Source organism: Lingula anatina, chromosome 8 (genome assembly GCF_051362555.1).
Source record: "Lingula anatina isolate TDL-2025a chromosome 8, LinAna3.0, whole genome shotgun sequence".
Lineage (NCBI taxonomy): Eukaryota > Metazoa > Brachiopoda > Lingulata > Lingulida > Lingulidae > Lingula > Lingula anatina.
This window is the reverse complement of record NC_141774.1, coordinates 4,536,704-4,555,622: the sequence shown is the minus strand read 5'-3', so window position 1 is coordinate 4,555,622 and position 18,919 is coordinate 4,536,704. Positions and strand designations below refer to the sequence as shown.

General features: G+C 36.9%; 1 protein-coding gene and 1 long non-coding RNA gene across 4 annotated transcripts; one reads left to right on the top strand and one right to left on the bottom strand.

Annotated features, from left to right (window-relative positions):
- Window positions 1-851: 851 nt before the first annotated feature.
- On the top strand, window positions 852-17,875 carry LOC106172223 (uncharacterized). 3 transcript variants are annotated; one of them, XM_013552853.2, is made up of 2 exons: window positions 852-1,352; window positions 15,217-17,875. In XM_013552853.2, the coding sequence occupies exons 1-2, from the start codon at window positions 1,231-1,233 to the stop codon at window positions 16,226-16,228; spliced, it is 1,134 nt and encodes a 377-aa protein (XP_013408307.2). In that variant the 5' UTR covers window positions 852-1,230; the 3' UTR covers window positions 16,229-17,875. The 3 variants fall into 3 exon arrangements, with proteins under 3 accessions (XP_013408307.2, XP_013408305.2, XP_013408306.2); XM_013552851.2 differs by lacking the exon at window positions 852-1,352 and adding an exon at window positions 3,524-4,038; XM_013552852.2 differs by lacking the exon at window positions 852-1,352 and adding an exon at window positions 10,950-11,311.
- LOC147760216 (uncharacterized) lies at window positions 5,094-6,718 on the bottom strand. Its single transcript, XR_015335723.1, has 2 exons — window positions 5,857-6,718; window positions 5,094-5,361 (listed from the first exon to the last, which is right to left on the bottom strand). It is a non-coding gene; the product is annotated as an uncharacterized LOC147760216 (long non-coding RNA).
- Window positions 17,876-18,919: the final 1,044 nt, after the last annotated feature.

Below are 18,919 nucleotides of genomic sequence, written 5' to 3'. Positions count from 1 at the left end.
AACCGGAAGCAATGAATAACATAAAATGTGATAATAACCATTGGTTGATGATTAATACTTACTGGGGCTTTTGCAAACGTACTAGCCTACTGGAAAACACATTGATGCAAGTAAAACGGTGAAGAATAGGTCTGATTATCAGTCAATTCGCTATTCGAAGTGCAAATATCTGTCCCCACCCCGCACCTTTTACATTGCCCCGTCACACACGTGTATATGTTTGACGGTTGAAGCTCTATCTTTGTTCTCTATCCGCCAACGCATAGAATAAATTCCAAACCCTAATGAAATTCCATACAATTTGCTCTCCTAAACGCTAGGACACTAGGCCGAGGCGACGAAGAGTGTCTCAAAATAAAGGCTCTGTCACACCTAGCTTAAAGACATACCTACACATGTATAAGTGTCGTGTGTGACATCGTTTACAGGCACAGCTTTGAGAAATAGGAAATAACCCTGTTGCCAGCGTGTTAAAGTGAGGAGACAAGTTGTTTCTGAACATGGTCACAGCATTCTCCTGGTATGCACACATTCAACGTTTGCCAACGCATACGAGTTAACGACGAACACTTTGCGTTTGTCTGCGTATAGGTTTTTTTTTTCGGTATCTGCTAAGTATGAGAGTGAATTAAGCACAGCTTTCAGCCACCTAATGTGTTGAGTTATATAGAATCAGCCGGGTGTTACGATGGAACTCATTCACCTGTGACGCTCATGCACTAAGGACACCAAAGCGGTTATTTAACATTGTGTCAAATAAACGTAAAGTATGTCCTTTTCAGATTCAAATTTCCCAGTCAAAAGGATGTATTCGTTGGGTATGAATAGCGACAAACCAAACTAATTCTAAATGCATCACGGAGCCCACAGTGGCGTCTAAATACACTTTTGTGTTTGGAAGACTCTATTTATAGCCAAGTATTATATGTATGTGTAGGATATTTGGTTGATGAGTTGATTTGGAGGCGGTATTTAAGGCGACTCCCTTTGCGATCTTTGCTTAAGACCTAAGGCTTCTGCTCAATCCTACGGACGAGCTAGAGTCTTAAATTTACCGTTGAGTTGGAGGAATAACATTCTATCTGGTAGGCAAGTAGAGGCAGAGGTCAGCCTACAGTACTCTTATTTTGAGGAGGCCCAGAGACCCTACCATCTCTACTTGTCCCAAGTCATTTAACAACGCCTCGCAAAACGTGTTGCTGAATCAAGGACAAGACCAAGCACTCCAAGATGCAGATGATAAAGACATCACTCGCCGTGGTTATCGTTGGAGCGTTGCTGTGCGTTGATGACGGGTTTTCCGCCCCTCCCCCTGGAAATAGTCGAAAGTTTGAGGGTTTTGATAAAGATAGGTAAGATAATGAAGTTTTTTGCTAAGACGCCTGATTTTATTTTCATCGCAGTTAGTGGTGAGTTATTGACATTCATGAGGGGTGTTTCATATGTATTAACCCTTGGGCATGGGCGTTTAATGCTCTTATATGTAGTGGCGTTCGCCCTGAAAGCAATATTCAAATACGTATTTTGCCTGACCTTTATAAATCTTATTTTATTTGAATGTATACCTTTTGTCTTGAAGTATGCATAATGGAGGATACATTGGCACTTTTTGAAATTTTTCAGGAGGAAATGAGAAAATTAAAATATTTTTTTTCACCCAATGACTCCTATGAAAAGGCTATGCTAGTCCAAATCCTACAGTTAGTAAGATGAATACTTGTTTCAAAAATTATCAAATTTCACCAAAATTTTCACCACCAAACTTTTAAATACTAATAAAATATACGTCACAATGCAAACCACGTGAAAAAAATGGTATGGTGACTTAATATAAAATAGTGCCTTTTCTTCATGAGAGTCCAAAATCCCATGGGTATGAATATAAAGAATTTTCATGATTATTTTTTTCATTTTTTGCACCCAATATTTTGCCACCAAACTTTCAAATATTCCTAATATATTCTTCATAAATTATGCTAAAGAGATAAATGTTGAAATGATCACCATGTAAATATCAAATAAAAAGCTTTTTCATATGGGAGTCATTGGGTGATAAAATACACATTTTAATTTTGTTATTTTCTCATTAAAATTTTCACCTGCAAACTAACAAAAAATGCAAATGTATTATCCATTATGCATACCACAATATAAAAGTCATATACTGAAATAAAATAATATTTATAAAAAAATTGTGGGGGAGTCAAAATTTCATGGGGGGAGTCACATTTTCATTATGAAAATTTGACCGGGGAGTCATATTTTCATAATGAAAATCTGACTGGAGAGTCACATTTTGGGGGAGTGAGATTTTCATGGTACACCAGCATCAATTGCGTCTCACTGATATTTTATGCAGTCTTCTGACAACATTGCTCAAAATGGCCGCTTATAAATGATCACCTCACAGGTGTAATTGTTACAAACAGTGCATTTTATTCCAGATGTCATGATTATATATAACTAATATGATTAATGGTACAGAAAAGACAAAATAGCGGTAAAGATGTCCATACTTGGTACCATTTATTTAGATTCATAGCTTGTCCTCAAACTGTGATTTCCACAAAGGTAAATAAGTGTCCAGTAAATTGATAAGACACCACCAAAATTAATGTCACCAAATTTACACCTGTTGAGCATTAGGAGCGTAGTGAAATTACCTCCGGTAGGCGGTGCGGCTCGGGCAATTGCTGTTGTTGAGATGAACACCAATTCGGTCAGACAACCGGAAGCAATGAATAACATTTTAAATGTGATAATAATCATTGGTTGATGATTAATACTTACTGGGGCTTTTGTAAACGTATCAGCATACTGAAATACAAATTAAATCAAGCTAAACGATAAATAATAGGTTTTATTATCAATGAATACGCTATTCGAATTGCAAATCGCTGCCCCCACCCCCGCACGTTTTACTTTGCCCCGTCACACACGCGTATATGTGTGACGGTTGAAGCCCTTTCTTTGTTCTCTATCCGCCGTCGCATAGAATAAATTCTAAAACCTGCTGAAAATCCATACAATGTACTCTCCTAAACGCGTTGATACTCGGCCGAGGCGACGAAAAGCGTTTCCAAATGAAGCCTCTGTTACACCTAGCGTAAAGACATACCTACACATGTATAAGTCTCGTATGTGACATTGTTTATATGTAAACTTTGAGCGTATGAAATAACCCTGTATCCAGCGTGTTAAAATGAGGATACAAGCGACGTATAAAACTGTTTTTCAACATGCTCACAGCATTCTCCTGGTATTCACACATTCAATGTTTGAACGTTTGCCTACGCATACGAGTGAACGACGAGCACATTGCATATGAGAGTGAATTTAGCACAGATTTCAGCCACCTAATGTGTTGAGTTATATAGAACCAGCCGGGTGTTAAGATGGGACGCTCATGCACTAAGGACACCAAGGCGGTTATTCTCCATTGTGTCAAATACACATAAAGTATGTCCTTTTCAGATTCAAATTTCCCAGTCAAAAGGATGTATTCGTTGGGTATGAATAGCGACAAAGTAATTCTAAATGCATCACGGAGCCCACAGTGGAGTCAAAAGACACCATTTGCGCTTGGAAGACTCTATTTATTGTCAAGTATTATATGTATGTGTAGGATGTTTGGTGTGACGACCTGAATTGGAGGCGGTATTTAAGGCGACTCCCTTTGCGATCTTTGCTTAAGGTCTACGGCTTCTGCTCAATCCTCCGGGCTAGCAAGAGTCCCAAATTCACGGTCGAGTTGGAGGACTAACATTCTATCTGGTAGGCAATTAGAGGCAGAGGTCAGTCTACAGTACTCTTATTTTGAGGAGGCCCTGAGATCCTACCGTATCTAACTGTCCCAAGTCATTAAAGTCCTCACGAAACGTGTTCCTGAATCAAGGAGAAGACCAAGCACACCGAGATGCAGATGATGAAGACATCCATCGCCGTGGTTATCGTTGGAGCGTTGCTGTGCGTTGATGACGGATTTTCCGCCCCTTCCACTGCAAATGATCGAAAGTTTGACGATTTTGATAAAGATAGGTAAGATAATGAAGCTCTTTGTAATAGCAGCTTAAAGCAATAATAACTCTTCGTTTTGGCCAAAAAATGAATTTTCCTGGAGTAAACAACAATTTTCCCTTACTTACCAATGGTTAATGAATCCATTTTTACATTCAAAGTTAGTCCCTGTTTTTTTTCTAAAAAGTTTGTTTTTTTGTTAAAATCTCTTAAGAGACTATAACAGAGTATAGCTATCAATGGAGGTCACGTTATCTGAAGACAAGCTTAGATATCAGAATAATGGCTATAACTGCTGTTTTTGTCGTAAAACAGAATATATTATATTTCTATGAGTTATTCACAATATTTTGATTGTGAAATATAGATCTCCTACGAAGAGTTATTATCCCTTTAAACGCCTGATTTTATTTCTATTGCAGTTAGTGGTGAGCTATTGACGTTCCTAAGAGGTGTTACGGTTGTATTGACCCTTGGCCAGTGCGCTAAATGATCCTACATGTAGTGGTGTTCGCCCTAAAAACAATATTCAAATACGTATTTTGCCTGATTAATATGATGAAGACATCTAAAGCTGTCATTCTTTGCTAGTGGTTACAAAATGTTGAATTTGACCGAAAATTTCAAACTTTCTCTGGGAAGCTGTAATTTTGCGATGTGATAGCTACACCATCACAGTTTATCATTTCATAAAAAGGGAAACAGCAGCTGCCCTTTTTAGGGCACACAGGAGAGTTGAACAGCTATACCCACCAAATCCAAGACGCGTTACCCTGGGCAATATATTTTGCACAAACTAATGAAAGTCTAATGGAATGTTTTCAGTTTTAGTTTAAATCATAAGGGGGTGTTGTCTCAATGCTTCAAAACTGGGTTTGAAGAATTTAATCCACATTTCATAATTAATAAAAATGGTGAATATGGGGTTCACGGTTACGTTACTGACGCGGGTACAAAAACTTTTTATAATCATGTAAATAATAACAATATTTTTGCTATTATCCATACACACTTCAATCATGAGGGGCACACCACTTGCACATGCTTTTAAAATGGAATTGACAAACACAGAGGAATAATGCACATATTTTATTTACTGTAACTCTGTCATATGGGACACACACTGAACAAAGTTGATCTAAAGAATGTTCCAGATTGTAGTTTTTTATCAGAACTATTATTTTTTTATTATTATTTTAACACAATAAAGTTCAGTTAAATACAAAATTTAACAAAATGAAGTTCAGTGTAACACAAAGTTCATAATTATAACATTCTTCCTGACATATGTAGACCAATGGTGATATCTGTTCTGTGCTCACTAAGGCATCCACCCTTGGGATTCTGAAAAAAAATCACACAAAGAATCTGTTAACTCTGATAACGAACAATGGATAACCTAAGATCACAAATAGTTTATTGCTTATTCAAGCAAAGTACAGTGCATTATGAGTGGCAAACACGCATTACTGAGACACATTTTCTTCACCCATTTTCGGTGCTTCATTGCGTAACGTAAGTGTTGCTAGTAATCCATTATTGCTGTTTTTACAGACGGTTAAATTTTAAACGCACGGAATACAGTGTAGCAGCTTAATTTAAGACAAAACTAAAAAAAAGTAATTCAATTTCGATGATTGAGTTTTCGAGAACAAGAGAACATGAATACGGTATCACCGCGTCACCATGTTCAATATGACCTTTAGTCCCCCATGTGAAACAGACGCAAAACGAAAGTTCAGACGAAGTCACCCTACTTATAGAATGGTAAAAATCAATCGGTACACAAATATGTTGAAACAATTGAAGAAAAATGAAACGAAACTCATTATTTCTCACCTTCATACAAAGAAGATCCCAATAAACAATCCTGTGACGGTTAAATCGAGGGAATTACACCTGTGCCCTGCATCCTATCTCGACAGCGTCATTGCGTGATATGTTATCAGAATGGGCCACCCGCCAGTTTGAGCTGGTTTTTTTAGTGTGCAAAAGAAGCCATTCGTGTGTAAGACGTCATCAGTTAGTGAGTATGGAAGAAGATCGCTATCGATGTATAATTTTCACGCGGCATTTTAAAGTCGTCTGATATAAATCGATCTCTGAAGTTTCAGCGTTGCGAACGTTATATTGGGACGCGGTGAAGAAAAATCGACCTTGCTGAGCAATAAATGTGAAATTCCTAAGAAAACTGATATTATCATGGACTTCGTGACACAAACTAACCGACATACTACTTTGGACGATTGAACAGTTTTAATACGGAAAGATAGGATTAGATGAAATTTTCATCGGGGTGGGACACCGCATGTATCGTAAGTTAAGCTAATTTTGTGATCATTTTTCAGTGACTTCAAATAAATTTTTATTTAAATAACAATTTGCACATTCTGTTTATTAAATCTTCTTGCAGTAGATGTATTCCCTGCTTCAATAATCCATTCAAACCCTAAACAAACTGTTCTTAAATAGAGGTAGGGTCAAAATTCCACAAAAAAAGGACGCCATTTTGAGGGTTATTTCGATATATTTTCTGCTTTTTCTCTTATTTTGCTTTTATAACAGCATCCTCCTTGCTCATGCAGCTTCTTTGATTTGTTATTGAAACATACACAACGATGTCATGAGAATTTGGTTGGCTATCTAAATTTAAATAACATTCTTGTTATGGCCCCCCTGCAGTGCACCACTAGCAAAGAATGACTGAAAGAGAAAACAAATCCATGGGTCGGGTGTTCAGCAAGTTTAGACGGGATCCAATATGGGGCTCAATTGTTCGTAGATAGTTAGCCCCGAGACCTCACCTTTATTATGGAGTTCTTATATCAGACAGTGCTGACACAAATATTTGATTCGTGTGCATACCCATGTAAAATTGCGTCTTATATTAGAAAGCATTCTGCCGTGAGGTTGCTCTAACACTATTGTTCAACTGGGGTTACCGGTAGATAAGACACTCCCCAACACAACATAATAGTATGAAATATAGAGCAACGATTGTAGTTCCAATTTACCTTAGAATTTTTTTTAAAAAATGAATGGCAGTGAAGCGAGGAAAGAAAAGAAAACAGCGCATACACCTTTTCAAATGCAGTGCCGATTGTTAAATTTTGCTTAAGGGGTGAAAGAAAGAAAAAATAAACAAAGTAGCCTCTCTCGCACAGTAGAAACAAATGATAGCCTGCGACAATCCTGTGTCATTTTGGTTGCTATGTTTTTTTTTTTTCAATAAAGGGTCTCTCGTGGTCCACCACCAACCCTCCCTCCCACACACACACACACATACACACACGCACAAACACATTTACTCACACACACACACACACACAGAGGAGAAATACATGTATGTTGCAAAACCGTAGAGTTATTCCACTAAACCATCACCAGGTATTATTAGAATTCATTCTGTATTCCAAAAGAAAAACGGGGAAAGAAGAATGGGACATGTGATATTCAATAGCTTAAACTTCTTTTGTTATCATTTTTTTGGTCTCTACTTGCGGATAAAACCATATGATTTATGAGACCACGACAATTAATTGTTTGCTTTTATGTATTCCTCCCGCCATGCATTTCTGCATTCATTAAAGGCACCAATACATCAAAATGTTTATACATAAAGAAGCAAATTTGTCAATATTTTAAGTAACCTAATTCACAAGGCAATGACCCGTATGACCACCATGAGATTTCGTCGCGTTATTCGTACATCAAGAAGGCAACACATTGCCTTGTTAAAAATCGCTTTATTTATTTATTTGAATAAAGAACATATACGTTTATCGGTCATGAGAGGTTTCTAAAGACACATAGCAATTCGTTACTCTCTGCCAGAGACATGCTGATTGATGACGTCAATTATTGTGCAAATACTATGTGCAAACTATGCTGACTGACTATGCAAATACTATGTGCAAACTATGTTTTATTAAATGCTTTTCCTTTATTCTGATTCTAATGAGAACTTTTGGGAAAAAATTGAAAAATTTTGAGAAAGAGAAGCAATAAAAAAATACCCTGACACTGTAAACCTGATCTATCAATTTCATAGCGTCATTAAGGGAAATTCGGCAATGCTACATCTTTTTTTTTTTTTTTCAATTTGATGCCCTCGGGGAGTCCACCAACAAATTGAGAAATAAGATATTTTCTTAAATCCTCTAACAATAAATCTCGGTAAGAGAAACGCACGAAAGAAATGATTGTCACAAACATTCCATCTTAATATTGCTGACGGTAGTAACGTGCTTGTCTGGGGTAATGCAATCACTTCTGTACCGGCTGACCTGTGCCTTGACCAATTTATCCTTAAACACTCTGGATTGTGCCCAAACCTTATGATGACGATTTTTATTATTTTTATTTCTTTTTGAATAGAATCAAATGATACAAGGCGTGTGGCAGAGAGACCTTCCTACGAAGCACGTGTTGATTCTATGTTGCCAACCATTTCATTGCTGTCCAACAACGGTCAAGCAAATGTAAAACGGGCACCTAATGTCCATCCCAGCCACATTCAACACCATCCATGCCTCTCATTCCGTCTCAATTCACAGTTGTCACATCATATCTCATTAATAAGATACTTCCCAGACGTAAGGTAGAGATAAGTGAAGCTCAAAACGATGATACATTTATGTCATGAGCAGATGACGCCTTCATGTTGGAGCCGGTGTAACATGAAAATCTAACACCCCCAGTCAAAATTTCATAATGAATATCTGACTCTCCCCATGGAAATTTGACTCCCCCTCACAAACCTTTATAAATCTTATTTTATTTGAATATATAACTTTTGTCTTGAAGTATGCATAATGAAGGATTGGCACTTTTTGAAAATTTTCATGAGGAAATGAGAAAATTAAAATATTTTTTACACCCAGTGACTCCCATGAAACGGCTGAGCTAGTCCAAATCCTACAGTTAGTTAGATGAATACTTGTTTAAAAAATTATCAAGTTTCACCAAAATTTCCAGCACCAAACTTTTAAATACTAATAAAATATACGTCACAATGCAAACCATGTGAAAAACAATGGTATGGTGACTTAATATAAAATAGTGCCTTTTCTTCATGAGAGTCCAAATTACCATGGGTATGAATATAAAGATTTTTCATGATTATCTTTTTTTTTTATTTTTGCATCATATATTTTACCACCAAACTTTCAATTATTCTCAATGTATTCTTCATAAAGTATACTAAAGGGACAAATGTTGAAATGATCACCAAGTAAAAATCAAATAAAAAGCTTTTTCATAGGGGAGTCATTGGGTGATAAAATACACATTTTTAATTTTGTTATTTTCTCATTAAAATATTCATCTGCAAACTAACAAAAAGTGCAAATGTATCCTCCATTATGCATACCACAATATAAAAGTCATATACTCAAATAAAATTATATTTATAAAATTTTTTGGGGGGAGTCAAAATTTCATGGGCAGAGTCACATTTTCATTATGAAAATTTGACTGGGGAGTCACATTTTGGGGGACTCAGATTTTAATGTTACACCGGGATCAATTGCGTCTCACTGATATTTTATGCAGTCTGCTGACAACATTGCTAAAATGGCCGCTTATAATGATCACCTCACAGGTGTAATTGTTACAAACAGTGCATTTTATTCCAGACGTCATGATTATATATAACTAATATGATTAATGGTACAGAAAAGACAAAATAGCGGTAAAGATGTCCATACTTGGTACCATTTATTTAGATTCATAGCTTGTATGTCCTCAAACTGTGATTTCCACAAAGGTAAATAAGTGTCCAGTAAATTGATAAGACACCACCAAAATTAATGTCACCAAATTTACACTTGTTGAGCATTAGGAGCGTAGTGAAATTACCTCCGGTAGGCGGTGCGGCTCGGGCAATTGCTGTTGTTGAGATGAACACCAATTCGGTCAGACAACCGGAAGCAATGAATAACATTATATGTGATAATAATCATTGGTTGATGATTAATACTTACTGGGGCTTTTGTAAACGTATCAGCATACTGAAAGACAAAATAAATCAAGTTAAACGATAAATAATATGTCTTATTATCAATGAATTCGCTATTCGAATTGCAAATCGTTGCCCCCACCCCCGCACGTTTTACTTTGCCCCGTCACACACACGTATATGTGTGCCGGTTGAAGCCCTTTCTTTGTTCTCTCTCCGCCGTCGCATAGAATAAATTCTAAAGCTTGCCGAAAATCCATATAATGTACTCTCCTAAACGCGTTGGTGCTCGGCCGAGGCGACGTAAAGCGTCTCCAAATAAAGCCTCTGTTACAACTAGCGTAAAGACATACCTACACATGTATAAGTGTCCTGTGTGACATTGTTTATATGCAAACTTTGAGCGTATGAAATAACCCCGTTTCCAGCGTGTTTAAGTGAGGATATAAGCGACGTATAAAATTGTTTTTGAACATGCTCACAGCATTCTCCTGGTATTCACACATTCAAGGTTTGAACGTTTGCCTACGCATACGAGTTTGAACGACGAACACATTGCGTCTGTCTGCGTATATTATTTTCGCTAACCGCTTAGTATGGGAGTGCCTTTAGCACAGCTTTCAGCCACCTATAATGTGTTGAGTTATATAGAATCAGCCGGGTGTTACGGTGGGACTCTTTCACCTGTGACGCTCATGCACTATGGACATCAAGGCGGTCATTCTCCATTGTGTCAAAAAAAAAAAAAAAAAACATAAAGTGTGTCCTTTTCATATTCAAATTTCCCAGTCAAAAGGAATATTCGCTGGGTATGAATAGCGACAAACTAATTCTAAATGCACCACGGAGCCCACAGTGGGGTCTAAAACCACTTTTTTTCGCTTGGAAGACTCTTTTTATAATAAAGTATTATATGTATGTGTAGAATATCTGGTGTGACGAGTTGATTTGGAGGCGGTATTTAAGGCGACTCCCTTTGCGATCTTTGCTCTAGGTCTAAGGCTTCTGCTCAATCCTTCGGGCTAGTAAGAGTCCCAAATTCACCGTTGATTTGAAGGACTAACATTCTATCTGGTAGACAAGTACAGGTAGAGGTCAGTCTACAGTACTCTTATTTTGAGGAGACCCAGAGACCCTACCATCTCTACTTGTTCCAAGTCATTAAATTCCTCGCAAAACGTGTTTCTGAATCAAGAAGACCAAGCACACCGAGATGCAGATATTGAAAACATCCCTCGCCGTTATTATCATTGGAGCGTTGCTGTGCGTTATTGACGGGGTTTCCGCCGCTCCCCCTGGTACTAGTCGAAAGTTTGACGATTTTGATAAAGATAGGTAAGATAATGAAGTTCTTTGTAATAAAGCTCAAATACCTGGTTTTGTTTTCAACGCAGTTCCTGCGAGGTGTTGCATATGTATTAACCCTTGGCCATGGGCGCTTAATGTTCTTATGTTTATGTAGTTGTGTTCTCCCTAAAATCAATATTCCGTGTTATTTTGCCTGATTAATATGAAAAAAATACCCTTGGGTCGGGTGTTTAGCAAGTTTAGACAGGGTCCAATATGGGACACAATTGTTTGTAGATATGTAGCCCAGAGACCTCACCTTTATTAGGGAGTTCTAATAACAGACAGTGGTGACACAAATATATGATTCGTGTGCATACCCATGTAAAATTGCGTCTTATATGAGAAAGCATTCTCCCGTGAGGTTGCTCTAACACTATTATTCAGCTGGGATTACTGGTAGATAAGACACTCCCCAACACTACATAATAGTATGAAATATAGAGCAACGATTGTGGTTCCAATTTACCATAGAATTAAAAAAAGAATAATAAATAGCAGTGAAGCGAGGAAAGAAAAGAAAAACAGCGCCTTCACCTTTTCAAAACGGGGAAATGCAGTGGCGGATCTAAAATTTTGCTTAAGGGGTGGGGAGTACAAGAAACAAAGTAATTTGCCTCGTCTCCCACAGTAGATATAAATTATAGCCTGAGACAATCCTGTGTTATTTTGCTTACCATTCGCTTTTTTTCAATAAAGGGTCTCTCGAGGTCCACCAACCACCTTTCCACCCACCCACCCACACACATACACACACATACATGTACACACGCACACACACATTTACTCACACACACGCACAAAAACACACGCACGCACACACACACACACACACACACACACACACACACAGGAGTAATGTGTTGCAAAATCGTGGAGTTATTCCACTAAACCATCACCAGGTATTATTAGAATTCATACTGTATTCCAAAAGAAAAGTGCATAACTGGGAAAAAAGAATGGAACATATGATGTTCACTAGCTTATACTTCTTTTGTTATCATTTTTTTGGTCTCTAGTTGCGGATAAAACCATATGATTTATGAGACCACGACAATTAATTGTTTGTTTTTATGTATTCCTCCCGCCATGCATTTCTGCATTCATTAAAGGCACCAATACATCAAAATGTTTATACATAAAGAAGCAAATTTGTCAATATTTTAAGTAACCTAATTCACGAGGCAATGACCCGTATGACCACCATGAGATTTCGTCGCGTTATTCGTACATCAAGAAGGCAACACATTGTCTTGTTAAATATCGCTTTATTTATTTATTTATTTATTTGAATAAAAAGCATCTACTTTTATAGGTCATGAGACGTTTCCGAAGAAAAGACACATAGCAATTCGTTACTCTCTGCCAGAGACAAGCTGATTGATGACGTCAATTATTGTGCAAATACCATGTGCAAAATATGCTAATTGTTTTATTAAATGCAGCACAGGTTTTCTTTGAAGAAAATTCTTTGAATGAGAATTTTTGAAAAAAAAATACCGTAAGAAAATGAAACAATAAAAAACCCTGACACCGTACACCTGATCTTTCAATTTAATAGTGTCATAAAGGGAAATTAGGCAATGCTACATTTTTTTTTTTTTTAAATTTTGATGCCCTGGAGGAGTCCACCGACAAATTGAGAATTTTGCTCAAGGGAGTGATGATCACAAGGATGAAATATTTTTGCTTTAGTTCAAGTATATTGTAGCCTAAGCTAATTTTGTATCATCTTGCTTGACTTTTGTTAATTTTATAATAAAAGTACGCACGTGCCCCCCCCCCCCCCCCCCCCCCATTCAAACACACAGGCACGCACAAACACAAGGGAAATTACTTTGGTGCAATATCGTAGAGATATAACACAAAACAATCACCACGTTACCTAAGAATACATACATTTGTGTGCCATACGAAAAGTAGCGTTAAAAACGGGGAAATAAAGAATGTGACAATTGATAGCCACGACCTCACCAGTCAATAGTGCTTGACCTGGCATCCTTTGGTTGTACAATGTACGAGGTCACGACCATTACTTTCTTGTACAATAACAAGAAAATGCATTTAAATATAGAAATAACTTCGTCCAAAGATTAAGTTACCGCTTTCACCAGTAACTATAAACCGCCCGACGCCGCACATTCAAACCTCATCATGGATTGGTACTTGTAGGCCTACATCAAGCAGACGACACACTTCCTTGTAAAATATCGCTTTATTTCTTATGATATTGCCAAAAGAACTACTGCATTTCAATAAATGTTTCCAACGCGAAGACACAATATACGGAGACTGGCTGATTGAAAGTCAATTTTGTGGAAAAATTCTGTGATTATCGGACGATAAAATATAATCCTGTGGCCCTGGAAGATGGTGGTAATTTGCTCTCCCTTATATGCCTAAATGGAAACTTATTTATTTATTTATCTATTTTTATTTTTTACTTTCATGTATGTGTTAATGTATTTTGTCGCATTAAAAATATTTTAAAGTATGTTTTCCATACCCTCTCCATACATGGCTGAACATCCTGAATATACGGGCGTTCTGTACACGCAAATATGCATCATTTATCCACGCTACACTTAAAACCGTTCAGGTGTAATCTTACATTTTTATCCTATAGAATTTCATTTTAAGTACAAAGTTGTTTTTATCGTCGTTGACAAAGGGGCTTCACCTTGTGAGGCTCCCGAGTGATTTGGGTGCAAAGTAACAAAACCCCGTAGACATCAGCAACAAGATATTTTCTTAAGTCCTCTAACAAAAAAAAAAAAAATGAAGGTAAGGGATACGCACGAAATAAATGATTGTCACTTACCTTCCATCTGAATTGTGCTGACGGTAGTAACGTGCTTGCCTGGGGTAATGCAATCACCTCTGTACCGACTGACCTGTGCCTTGGCCAATTTATCCTTAAACACTCTGGGCCGTGCCCAAAACGTATGATGAATTTTATTATTTTTATTTCTTTTCGAATAGAATCAAATGATACAAGGCGTATGGCAGAGAGACATCCCCACAAAGCACGTATCAATTCTATGTTGCCAACCATTTCATTGCTGTCCAACAACGGTCAAGCAATGTATAACGGGCATCTAATGTCCACCCAAGCCCCATTCCACACCATCCATGCCTCCCATTCCGTCTGACTTCAGTTGGCACATCATATCTCATTCATAAGATAAGAGATAATAATTTACTAAACCAATAAAATACTGTACAAAATATAAAATCGGGAAACTTGTACCCTGAAATATCGTCATTTTTAAATAAAAATATTTAAATGTACTAGAATGAAATTACATATTAGTTTTAAAAGAGTTACTGCTGAAAAACTAAAAGCCTCGAGTTACTGGGTAATAAATGAATAGGGTATGAGTTGGGTGAGTGGTATCAGTCGAGATGGAAGCTGTTGTATTTTTAACCCTATCGAGATAAAGGGAATGAATGGGGGTAGGATCCATTCCAATTACATTACTTGCCGTTTAAACAATCTTTTCTAGTTGGTTTTTATCCTGAAAAGTTACATGCCGACACCAAAAAGTTACAGTATAAGTAAAAATACTTTCTAAAGCACACCTATAAAAGTTCGTTAAAATAAACACATTCCTGGTAAAAGCTTTCGGTATCCTTAAAAAGTACATTTGCTGTCTTGCCCTTTTAATACTTTCGTGGTGTTATCATCTGATTATTCTTATAATCCACGTGACATTGTTGCCACTGGTATCAGATATTTTTTCAATAATCATATCAATTGGTAATTTTTTTCTTTTGTTTATTTTACTCATTTATTAACTGGTTTATTTACTGGTCATTCTTTCTTCTTGTATTTTACTTTTAAGGTCACAAGCAACACATGTTGATTAAATTATTTCAACTTCGTTTTTCAGTAACGGGAATTTGAACATGAAGGAATACCTAGCCTCTCTCGAGGACGGCCATGACAAACTTTCTGAGGATATGATTCTCCAGAAATTCGAATTACTGGACGGAAACAGTGACGGTAAAATAAGCAGCAAGGAGTTTTCTGCGCAAGATGATGAAACCAAGAACACTAATGACGACGACGAGACTAAGCTGCTCAAAATACTTGAACACGCATCCGCTGACCAGATGAAGACGGAAAACCTTGATGAAAAGAAAGACCAGAAGACGGATGTTAATGCCAAGGAAGATGATGCTGATGACGCCAATGATAAGGATGATCCAGCACACGATGATGAAGTTGAGGACCTTTTTCAAACAGCAATGAAAGCCCTCAAAGAAAAAGATGCGAAGAAACAAACGGTTAAGAAAGAAAAGATTGAAGGGAAGAAGAAGAGCATGGACTCATCTGACAAAAAGGAAGCAGATGCCTCCAAATATAAACTAATCGATTCAGAATTAGGATCTGCTGAAGAAATACAGGACCAAGTTGAGAAAAAAGAACACCAGAGAGAGAAAGATGACGATGCCAAGGTGGACGCGCTTCAGAAATTACTGGAGAAAACTTTAAAAGATAAAGCAGCCGGTGACGCTGAAAAGACTGTCAAGAAAGAGCAAGGAACAGAAAACAAAGACGAGCATGATGTTAGTAAGCTAAATGACGAGGGGAGGAAAGCACTGAAGCGAAAGTTGATCTCAGAAATAAAGATGACTCTCCGAAGAATCATGGATGACTTTGAAGATAGCAGAGACGCAGATGAAGATGACAATGATGATGATGACAACGACGAAGCAGACGACAGAGAAGCCGATGAAAATGATGATGACGACGATGATGATGAAGAGGACGACAACGAGAGAGACGACGACGACGAAAATGAAATGGACGAGGACGACGAAGAAGGTGAAAACAGAAATGCTGTTCTACGAGATGCTTTGATGAAACTTTTGGAAAAGAGACATAACCGACGTGATTAAATGAAATGACTCTAACACGACTCCTCTTGACGGTCCAACGGCATATGGTTACCACCCAGTAACACAGAACGTTATCAAAACGTTACCATAACATTTTTTTAGTTTTATTAACGTTGGGGTAACTTTTTAATAACGTTCTGTTTTGTTTTGTTTTATTTTATTTTATTTTTATTTTATTTTTATTTTATTTTATTTTATTTTATTTTATTTTATTTTATTTATTAATTTATTTTTATTTTTGATTTATTAATTTTTATTTTTTATTCCATTTTTTGTTGAGTTTTTACCCCCGATTTATAACAGCTGACATGTTACACGTACTCGAGAAACGAAGTCTTCGTTCGAAACCATCGTCTTTATCATTGATAATAGACTGTTGTTATTACATTCTATATAATCAACTATATCATTTTGTATTCAGAGAAATTTTTTTATTGTCAAATAGCAACACAAATAAAATTTAATCAAATATTCAGTATATGTATCTAATTGTAACATGCTTTCAAGGTTAGTGTGGAGCATTTCTCAAGGCATCACTTTTTATTTACCTACGCAGACCGATATGAATTGTATTTTGCAATTATTTAATCTATCATTAATCATAGGCAGGTAACTGGAGTATCAAGATATATCTTTTTATATCACTTTGTGACTATAAAATACAAACAGACAACCGCCTCATGGAAAATTATGGTTGCCAGATTTATTATAGTCGTTTGTATGGAAACTTTTGATTGGCTACGTTATGCTTGATTTCAGGGCTTCTGTATTTCTATAAAAAATGCTTGATTAGCATTAGCATGCACACTGATAACCGCCAGTAGGCTATTTTCACATATTGTTATCTAAAAAATGTAATTCGTTCAAATTATGCCGAGAAAAAGATGTGGTGCAATGGTAGTAAACTTCTGCTGTTGTAAATAATATTGGGGGTATATAGTACATTTAGGGGTATATAATTAAAATGTTTCTTTGGTTCACCAGATCAACACGTTGGTCACGTGTTTTCTGATATATCTGGAACTTGATATTCACATGGTCTTACACGTTTTAAATGGAGCTGTTGTGCAGCTTTTTAACGGTATCCCAATTACCGAAACTGTTTCGATTTATTAAAAAAATGGGTCATCGTGTAAATCATTAGCTAATCCAGTAATTTGCTATTGGGGAGGGTGTGGGCAAAATGACAAAGCAACTTTCTTAGTATGGAAGTATGACCGTGTGATGTTAGGTAAATGGACCCCCAAAAAACTAGATCGGTGAAGTCACATTAAAGTGCTAACATCTACAGTTATGGTTGACCAATATATTGGCCAGACAATATCAACAAGGTTTCAATTTTACCCAGAAATTTGGCAGGTTAGTTATACTGGAAAGCTTCCAATTAATTCTCGTGGGTGTAATGGCATGTCAAGTATTTCGCATAGTGTTTATTTTCAACGGCCTCTTTGTGTGCAATACCATCGTATACAGTAGAACAACAATATTCGGTAAAATAGGACGCCTGTTGTTACTGCTACTATGATACCTAAAAGGTATAAAAACGTTAAACCACTTTAGAATCGATATGTTTTTTTGCCAGTGACTTTTTTGACGAAAATGTCCATCAGTGAATAGAAAATTAGAAATAAAGCACTCTTAAATCACTTCGATGCAATTTATTTTCTTTCTACACATTCAGATCTAGAGCATTTATGAATGAAAATGCATTTGAACGATTTTTTCCCTAAGCAAAAGTCAGAAATCTTCCCACTTCAGCTACATGCATTAATATAAAGGTAAATACATTTCTTCTATCAACAAATGAAAATACGCTTTCTGACAATATTTTATCTGACTCATTTGCCTGTTACCAATGATAGCCTTTGGCAATCAACCTATTAAACAACAAATTAAACATAGTCACACGTTTACTTTATATTTGAGGGGAGATGAATGTTAATTTCTACTACTTGAGATGGGGCTACGCCGGTGTTGAACGACCGATTTCTGTGAGGTTAACGTATGACATACGGGGCTGACAGATAAAAAATCGTGATCATTATCTGAATTAAATTGAGTTTAATACATCCAATCACTAACATGTCTCCTTATGTGATGCTGCGTGTCAGTATTAGCACAGTGAAGTATGTGAGGTCAAATCAATGTTCATGTGTCCATGTGTAACGTGACATAGAGTTCCCCATAACAAAGAGTACACCTCCCATTCATGTGCACGATTGGGCCTCGCCCTAGATTTTGAACCACTTAGGTCAAACTAATCCTATCCATTACATGTCCTTAGCCAGCAATTTAAAATGGGGGGGTGTCTTTTTCTGAAAAAGTGGACCTTTTACTATACAACCTTCATGTACCTAGATAAAATTTCATCCAGAGTGGACCTTTTTCTCAGCAAAAAGGGTGGCTCTTTCGAACCCCCCCCCGACCCCCCCCCCCCCCCCCCCCCCCGGCAACGGGCCTGCATTATAACTAAATGGAGGGAAGACCTACTGTTACACGGCTCCTCAGTTTCGTTACACCGGCTGTCGGTTATTGTGTTAGGTGTCATAGCTTATACAACTAACATAACAGGGTGCCCTCTGCACCCCCACGCTCTGATGTAGGTTTGTAACGTTTTTTTATTTTTTTATTTTTTATTTTTATTTTTTCAAAAACTGTGTGTGTCTCTCATAAACATGAAAATAATGTGTT

What these genes read in the sequence shown, in the direction of transcription:
- LOC106172223 (XM_013552853.2), top strand. Translation starts at nt 1,231, where the DNA reads ATGCAGATGATAAAGACATCACTCGCCGTGGTTATCGTTGGAGCGTTG. An exon ending in GAGGGTTTTGATAAAGATAG is followed by an intron (nt 1,353 to 15,216) that starts GTAAGATAATGA and finishes TTCGTTTTTCAG; the next exon opens with TAACGGGAATTTGAACATGA.